Source organism: Phaeoacremonium minimum (genome assembly GCF_000392275.1).
Source record: "Phaeoacremonium minimum UCRPA7 unplaced genomic scaffold PA7_03_scaffold_410, whole genome shotgun sequence".
Classification (NCBI taxonomy): Eukaryota; Fungi; Ascomycota; class Sordariomycetes; order Togniniales; family Togniniaceae; genus Phaeoacremonium; species Phaeoacremonium minimum.
In genome coordinates this window covers 108,610-118,093 of record NW_006921312.1, presented here as the reverse complement: position 1 = coordinate 118,093, position 9,484 = coordinate 108,610, and the positions used below count along the sequence as shown (strand labels likewise).

General features: G+C 45.4%; 1 protein-coding gene across 1 annotated transcript; it reads right to left on the bottom strand.

Annotated features, from left to right (window-relative positions):
- Window positions 1–8,447: 8,447 nt before the first annotated feature.
- On the bottom strand, window positions 8,448–9,173 carry UCRPA7_5332 (putative catabolic 3-dehydroquinase protein; the record flags this gene model as incomplete). The annotated part of the gene is made up of 2 exons (XM_007917879.1): window positions 8,448–8,986; window positions 9,038–9,173. 2 exons carry the CDS (start codon window positions 9,171–9,173, stop codon window positions 8,448–8,450), a joined length of 675 nt encoding a protein of 224 aa, XP_007916070.1.
- Between the last annotated feature and the right edge of the window lie 311 nt (window positions 9,174–9,484).

Here is a 9,484-nt window from a genome sequence, read left to right as displayed (position 1 = left end):
TCGCAAGCTACGTAATAACTTGCTCACTGAGGAATGCGGAAGAGGTGAATTTGTACTTCGGTGCCTCGAGTCTTGGTTTAACTTGTTTTCTGCACCATCACTATAAGAATATCTTAAGATACGCTTACATCTCACGAAACATTGTGAATATCAACACATATAGAAGTCATTGCTGTTGACTCACAACTCGACACAGCCTTCCATTCTGGGATCCTGGGTACCCGTCTTCTGTTCTCACTTCCCAAGCTTCACTGCCAACAGTAGTAGGTGCCCAAAATAGTCCCCATGGATCTCTCTGTCTCTTGATTTCAAAAAGTCGCGGGTAGAGATCACCGAAAAACACGTCTTGCCAATCCGGCTCCAAAGGATCCCCCTCATTCATATATGCACCGGATCCTGGTGTCACCTCACGCCACATGTCCATGTATGTTTGAATTCGCGATTGATCCACAAGAGCTTCTTGTGCTGTGAAGCCACTGGACTGGGTGCCTATAAGACTTGCATGCATTACGGCTCGCCTCCAAGCTGGGTTGACAGCGCTGTCTCGGCCTGGCCAACCAGCGACTTCCTCACTTGGCCCATGTAAAATTCCGTGGAAAGTATACCCAGCTTCTATAGAAGTTCGAATGGCCAACATCGTTCTGTTCCACAAATCATCATCTTCCCAATTCTCTCGGGGGAAGAAACGAGACCGGTATCTAGTCTCTGCTGGAGCCTCTCCTGAAGCAGGGCGAGGTGTTCCGTACGTCATTGGAAACATGAATCGTGGGTTGGTGATGTTGATTCCAATGGCGTTGAACTCATCATACAATGGCTGCATGAATTCAAGAATTGCAGCGCTTGACATGTTGGGGAATTGGGAGGTAGTTGTCAGTGTAAAGCTATTGTTTCCTAGTGGATAGATGTAGCTGAAGCCTAAGCCACCCGCATCGACGACCTTTTTGCTGAATCTATAATAGAGGCTGATCCCCTTCCAGAACTTTTCAGGCTCAGTGAGTGTACCTGGAGGCGTTATCGGGAACGGCGCGGATGTCGAAGAACTATTCCCACCGGTCGTTATGTTGGTGACTGGTCTGTTGATGAGCGTTAGGCTCAATGGAGACGTCGTCATCACCACCGGCGGAAATGCCTTCACTATTACAGATGTCACAACTCCAAATGTGCCTAGAAAACAACTATTAGCATTCCGTCAGCGTATATCTGAGATGACATTCCCTACCTGCTCCACCTCCTCGAATCGCAAACCATAGGTCTTGGTTAGTCGTAGGGTCCGCTGTAAGAAATCTACCATCGGCGGTGACTACCTGAATGGAGAGCGCCTGGTCGCTTCCTAGGCCATAGAGCGACGTTAATGTTCCGTGGCCGCCATAGCCGAACCAGCCTCCATTTGCTCCGACAGTAGAAATACCAGCAGCAACAATGGTAACATTGTTTGCGGCCATACCATTGAATATTTCCCAGGTCTCAAGCCCAGATCCAACTCGGGCCGCCATACCAGTATACTCCCCCTGACTATACTCTGGTAGGAACTCGAATGCTTTAAGATTATGAGTCCAAATACTCAGCGCCCCAGCCCCTACAGATCGACCTCCGAAGTCATGACCTGTGTTTCTGTTGCTGCATTAGAATCTTCTTTGCTCGAACCCAAAACATTTGTCTTACTTGATGACCAATCTAATATTGTTATTTCGAGCAAAGTTGACTGCAGCTTGAACATGTTTCACTGTTGTGGCATTGACGACGTAAACAGGAAAGCCGCCCTGGGTGCAATTTCCCTTTGCATTCAATGCAGCCACACAGGTGTTTCCTTCGGTCCACTGTGTCAATGTCGCTAGCGGATCGTTCAAATACAGACGAGTGAACCCGCCTAAGGTGACAAGATATCTGCATGTCGCCGCGTTATAGTACGGCCCTGGGTAACAGTATGCTCCTAAAGGGAAAGGTTTCAGAAGAGCACCGCCAATTGACTCATTGAAGCGGTTCCAGAGAGAATCACTCGGCCAATCTTCGCTACCAGGGAAGGCTTTACATTGCACCTGATTGGAGCTAATGTTTTGTCCGTATGGACTGCCAAAGCTGATGGCAGAAAAGTTTGCAACATCAGTGTTAGTGAGTTGAATAGCTTCAAAGGGGAAATTGATAGCTTCAAGTTCAGTTGCCTGCGTCAGCAAGATGCTGAGAAAGGTGAAGCGTCTCATAGTGTTGAACATTATTCTATAAAATACTAATCAACGAGGTAGGCCAAGAAGTCTTCTCTCCCATGACTCCTCATGATCTGAAATGGGGACTGTTTTTTCAAGTACTAATTATAAACGGGGACAAAAAATTGATAAAGCTGTAACCCCAAGTGTCAAGGGTCTGGGCCGGATCTGCCCGTACTTAACATGTGGTGAAGACACGGGAAGGTTTTGGCTAAATTCTGAACATAGTGATATGGCGACCTTATCAAGGACATTTATGCCAAGGCTTCAAGGCTGAATATCTTGGGTCACTATCGGTAAATTAAGATGATAGGAGAATGTCTGCAACAGTAGTTTGTGAACCCGAATAGCGTACTTGCCAACTTTCTTCTGATTGAAGGTGATTTTCGAGACCCGTCAAACTGAATGACGGGTGGCCGGGCCGTGGTTGTGCCACATTTTGGCAATACACTTGTGATGTGCTCGGAAGTTGCGGCATAGCAGTAGTAGACATACAAACCTCAAATACTACATGGAGGTCAATCATTTTATTCACTGATCTGAGAAGAATCCGATCATATTTCCTGAGCAATATCTAAGATTTGTCCAGTTCATTCCGTAGTGTGCCCCTTGCATGCACATTCTTAAGAGAAACGTTCGTTTTGCTACCAGACCGAGCCTTGAAATTCATGACCCTATGTGTTCACATTTACCCAAGCTTTGAATGCATCTGCATCTGAACAGATACTGCAGACGCCTCCTCACGTTGCTGCAGGGTGGACCGTAGCGTTCCTATTGTCTTATAAATTGAATCCATTGCCTCTTCCACGTTGCCTGATTTCTCTATGTGCATGTCAACGGTGTCCTTCAAAAGCAGTTGAACTTTGTCCGATCGGAGCAACGGTAGAATCTTGCTAGATGGCCGCCCATTCTTGATTAGATGCTGACGAAGGAAATTCTTGCATAGATCACACGTCATGGTCTTTTGATCGGTTTGTGATGCCTGGGAGTCGATCGGATTTTCGATGTGGAAAACAACGCCATCGTCGCTATCGCAATAGAGTATGGTGCCGGTATCATGTTGCAGAACCATCCGCACTCGAGTTTGGGACGCCATCGCTGAAGGAATAGAGTTAATGACCTTTGCAAATGTATTCACTTGAGGTCTTAATGATCTGGTTCCTACACCTACATTGTGCCCATCGAACTTGAATATATATCTCTTTCAAGAAACAAAGGCTGTATTCTGGTACGTGCTACTTGTCCACTACAAAACGTGACATATGGACCACTGCAAACTCCTCATTGTCTTAGCTCTCGACTACAAAGCGAGCTTCGTACAAAGAAAAACTAAAACAAGATAACCGGAGATCATGCTAGACGACATTGGACTTTAGAACCAAGAGAATGGTTGTATCGATTATGACGCAATGCATGTCTAGGCTCCGGACGAACTAGTCAGGCTAGCTGTACAGTGAACTCTATCCGCTAGCATCCAGAACTGGCATGTAATGGAGTAAATTTGTATGACCAAGCTAAGTGATTGCTCAATTCAAGTTCCTTCACATTATTGTTAAGGCTGTATGGCTGTTGTAGGTTTATATAATGAGGTTATGAGAGGTTAAGTCTGTCAATGGCTTAACAGGTCGATGGGAATCCATATGCTTCACCAATTTGTTTGGTTGAAGTGGTAACCATCATTAGCTTTCTTCTAGCTGTCCTATGTCTCTATCATTATGTTGGATTGTATCTTTCCTTGAGTGCAAGTCCCGAGGAAAATCATCTTCGGATATCAAAGGTGAATTGAATTTGTCGGATCTAGTTAATATGGACTTAGCATTACTGTGGATGGGGGTTCCAGTACACTCGGGGCAAGAACTCACATTTGACGCCGGTGCTGCCATTCGAGAAGGAGAGCCCCGATGATGGAAAGTCCCCCAAATAAAATCAATATCTGATATCCGTATTTGTAATGAGGAGCATCATATGTTGGGAAGAGGCCCACTATCACAAGTCAGCCATTCTCATCACAAATTAGATCTCGATAATATATCGTTGGTAACTCACGGGGAAGAGACATTGAGAACGCGTATGTGAAAATATTGCCTGTTGCGACGAGGAGTTGCCGCAAGTTCGGATCAGCACCATTGAGCTCGTGACCCCAGGCCTAGCCACATATTAGCTTCAGTTCGCATATAATATTCATATATACGATGAGAACGTACTATGATGATTGGCTGGGCTGCGCCGCTGATATAGGAGAGGTAAAACGCGAACAACAGAGCGCCTGTCGGAATGGACCAGATAGACAGAAGCGTGTTGGAAAGAACAAGAAGCAGCTGGATGGCTATAATTGCATAGAGTCTCTGTCCAGTTCTGTCGGCATATATCCCAAAAGCAAATGCTGTCACCACGCTGACAACGTTTCCGGCGGTGGGGAGAACATTGGTTTGCACAACAGAATAGTGATTTGCCTTCAGCCAGAGATTGAAGTAATTGGAGCCCAGACCTGCGTTGGCCACCATCCTGGTATATATTAGCATCAAGGTTAGAAATTTATGAGACTAAAGATTGCCACTCACGTGTATGGAAATATAAACAACCAGAGACGCCAATTGGTGTACACTTTCTTGATTACACTCCAGGTTAGAGGTTTTGGAGCTCCCCGACCAATCTTCTCGATTCGCTCTACGCCATATTTCTTGTCCTACAGAACATTAGCAATATATATATAAAGTAATTTGATTTTACTTGCGTCCTTGGTCCAGTAAAAAGCTTTCGTCGTGTGCGGGAGGTCTGGGATTGCGAAGAGACCCCACAGTGCTATAGGGATAGATATGACACCATCAATGATGAACAACCATCTCCAGCCGGCAAGACCGTGCTTTCCATTCATGCTTGTATATAGACCAGCTTGCAAATAGCCACTGAACATGCTGGCGATGGCGCTTGTCTGTTCGAATATCGCAACTCTTTTGGTGAGCTCATTTGGACCATACCAACCGCCGAGGAGAGCGGCATATCCCGGAAAGGCACATGCCTCAAAAAGTCCAACGAAGAATCTCAAGGCATACAGCTAAGCCATTACTGTAAGAATTGGCATTTCCAACGAAAATGATATTTATCAAAAGCTTACTGTTTCAATGTTCTTGACGCCTGCCATTCCCATCACGAGAACAGACCAGGACACTTCACAAAATGGAATCCAATATGATGGGCGGATATACTGGAGTTGCACCATCTGCGACGGGATAGTTCCAACGATAATACCCAGATTGAAATATGTCACGAGCCAATTGCGTTCGTTGCCGTATAGCTGAAGCTATTAACGACAAGAGTTAGAGATTAGCACTCAAAGTTAAAATGCTTCGACACAAATGATTCCTTAGGTAACTACTCACATCCTCTTTCATTCCACTGACAAAGGCATTGCCTAATGATCCGTTAGCATCTTATTGATCACTATGGCAGCGAGTGCAGACTGTAATTTTGCTGATCCAAATACTTCACGAAATACCCCAAGCATATGTAGGAACTGCAAACACAAGCGATAAGTAATCAAGCTGTAGTCTCGCTCTATACAGTGTATGGCGTTACTGACAATAAAAAGCTATCCAACTTCTGAACATATCGGCGATTTCGTTTATCACCCTCAACAGAGTCCCATATGAGTCCCACCAGCCGCCGCCACCAAGAACGTCTGGTCGCAATAAGTGGTGAATTATTGTCTGTGCCGGAGGTAGCATCACTACATCTTGTCAGCGCCTGCTGCAGAGAAGTGACACCTCCGGTTATCTCAGCCATGATTTCGGAGAATTGGCTAGGAAGGGTTGCAAGAAGAGACGAAGACAGGTATTACAAAGTAGCCCTTACAAATCAGCTTGATCAACGTGAAAGTTCTGCGAGAAACTTATACCGGCTTTAATGAATTCATTGCCGAGATTTGCGCTCTGTATAAGTGATCAACATCACGTTCGCCATCGCAACCCGCAATTTCGAATACCAGGGCTAGACCATTTGTTAACTCTACTCTGAAACTAGCACTGTAAGCAATGAAAGGTCCTCAATTGTAAGCTACTATTTGACTCCGATCCGCCCACGGTGGGCTGGCGGTCGCGTCATCCGTCTGCATGATTCGCCATGACACGATTCTTGGAAGGTCGGCGAGTGCCGATCGCGAGGCACAGATAAATGTCTCGATACCCGGCCAGGAGCAAAATAAGGCGTCAACATCGATAATATTTATCTTGCATTTGATGCTCACGGGGATATATTTCGTGACATGGCTACCCAAACCGTTATTTCACCCGCCCAGACTGCGCCGCCGCCTGAAAAATTGCAGCTTCCCGCAGAAACCTCCCTGAACTATGAAAAAGAAGAGGTAGATCGCTTCGTGGTGTTTCTCTATAAATTAATGATTTCAAATTCGAGCTAAGTTTCTTCTCTACAGTACAAATATGCGGCGTATCTCCCACACTATACCCCTGGGAAACACCCGCCCCTTGAAGAGTTCGAACATCACGACGTGGGTTTACGTGCCAATTCAAAGAAAAGTTCCCTCTTTAGTGCCCCAGATGCAGTCTTTAAGGAGATCACGCCGGCAATTGGTACCGAAGTACATAATCTACAGTTGAGCTCATTGACCTCGGAGCAAAAAGATGAGCTGGCACTTCTGGCCGCTGAGCGGGGTATTGTCATCTTTCGTGACCAAGATTTTGCTGATATTGGACCGGAAAGGCAGCGACAATTTGGAGAGTATTTCGGCAAGCTTCATGTTCATCAGATGGGGGGTCAGATCAAGGACTACCCGGAATTGCTCCCTGTCTATCGTGACTTTATGCAAGTTTTCCCTCGTTATGGCAAAAGGAAATGCTGATAGTATGGTAGTGCTGGTGCTGTCGATAATGAAATTAAAAACAACATCAGCAGCATCAAGTGGCATAGCGATATGAGTTACGAGATGTTAGATTAATTTGATGTCGCCATAGTTGTCGCAGTCAGAGCTAACACTTCGGCAGTAACGGAATGGGCACTACAATTTTCTTGCCCTTAGACGTGCCCGAATCGGGTGGTGACACTCTATACTTGTCTACTACAGCTGCTTACAATGCATTGTCGCCAGACTTCCGGGATTTTCTGAAAGGAAAGCATGCAACGCATTCCGGGTTTTCACAAGCTGCTGTCCATGACCACAGAGACCGTTACATTCGCGAGCCAATTGAAACACTGCATCCAATTGTGCGAACACACCCTGTTAGTAATTTCATCTCACCATCATTTTAGCATTTGTCCTGACTTGATCAGGTTACCAAAACCAACTCATTATATGTCAACCGTCTATATACTCGCAGGATACAGGGGTTGAAGGAAGAAGAAAGTGGTTTGTCACCAGAAACCTTCTCTCGTGATGATAAAGTTTCTTACATGATTTAGCGACGGTTTTGAACTTTCTATACAACCATATCGAACATGGACAGGATTGGCACATCCGAATCCACTGGTTGCCTGGTACCGTGGCGGTCTATGATAACCGTGTCACTCAACAGTACGATGTTTTCTTATGATCACAACAGGGAGCTTCTGACACTAACCAAAATGCATAGCTCCGCTCTTCGAGATTTCGTCGTGAATGAAGGAACCACAAGACGGCATATGTTGCGCATCACGCCACAAGCAGAGCGCCCGTACTTCGATCCGAATGCAGAAAAGGCAGAGCGTTTGGTTAAAGGATATGTGGAGAAACCTGGCACGATCACCAAATAACTTCGTGTTGTATAAATCCGAAGAAGTAAAGGTCTATTAGCAAAATGTATTGTTGGTGACACAATGCTGAAATAGCATGGATGATGTTTTATCAAGACGACCGCGTGCACTGATCTTAGTCAACAAGAACCAGTTTCACTTTCACCATTGGCCGAGTGTTAGGGCCTCGAAAGCCATCGGAGTCGATCCAAGACACAAGATAAATTGTTTCATCCATATACATTATTCACATCGTTCGACTCTCTTACTTACATCATTTTATGTAATGGCCGCAACAGCATGAACATCAGCTTCACTGCCCTGAATTTCATACAATGCAAGGTATTGTGGTGAATAACGTGGTCTTTTTTTTTCTTTTTTTTTACCACCATTGAACCAACACTTTTACAAGCTTACAGGGCTAAACAGGTGCAAGAAAAATATCAAATGGATCTTCAACGCGACTTGCCACAGGTCGGGCCGGGCGTCTTGCCGCTTATCCAGGACTATCTTGGTCTACGAGTTTTACTCGTTATTATCCTCATTATCATCCTCAATAGAAAAGAGTTCATTCTCATCAGCAGCTAGCCAGTCTCCCATTGCCTCGTAAATCCTATCCCAGACTTCATTGTTGCAGGTTGGAAGATACAGACTGGTATCATATCCTAGTCGCTTTTGCATGATACCGAGATATCGATAGCCGTTGGGAAAGCCAGCCATCTCGAGCTCTTCCTCGGTGGTAAATGCGGGCACACTCTGTCCGTTGACGGGGATAATCTTGTCCTTCTCATAAAAGAGTTTGACAAATTTCACCTTCCAATCCCACGTTTGTCGATCTCGAGCACAGAAAAAAATGAAACGACAGTCGCAGTCAATGTCGAAAGCGATACCTTCAGAGTTGAAGCGCTGTGATATTGTGGCTTTCATCTTGCCGACTGCGCGATGTGCTTCACCGTTCAGCTCGACAATAGTGCCGCATTCGCGGTGCATGACAATGGTGCCGTTTTCTTTGCCCAATTTGGACATGGCAATGAAATTGTCAATTGCCAGTGGCCCATTCTCCGCTGCAACATGTTTAGAATGCAAAATAGTATGAAGAGCAACATCACACTTACTGGTCCAGACGTATGCATCGTCAGTAAAGAGCGACCGATACTTTTCCCATTCCGACGAGTCGTAAAAGATCGCCCACCCTTTACAAAGCTCTGACACAGCAAGGCGATCAAGGAGTTCATTTTCACCACCGTTCATATAAGAGAACGATCGGGATTGAGGTCCGAGAATCCCAGGCATTACGGATTCAAGATGCGAAATCCCATGGGTTTGCAAGCGACTTCAAGGTGAGATGGCTGAGAAAAGCTGCTATGCTTTAGAAAGAGAGATTGGTGGTTAGCAGCTTCTTTATATAGCGAAGACATGATGGAATCTGAAACTCGATATCACTTTTTGCGGCACAAGATTATAAGGTGAACCTAAGTGTTCGGTGGCCTTTCATAGATTCTTGTCTCTAAAACTCTGCGTATCAAAGGAGGGACATGTTGCTAACCAGTGGCTATAATAAT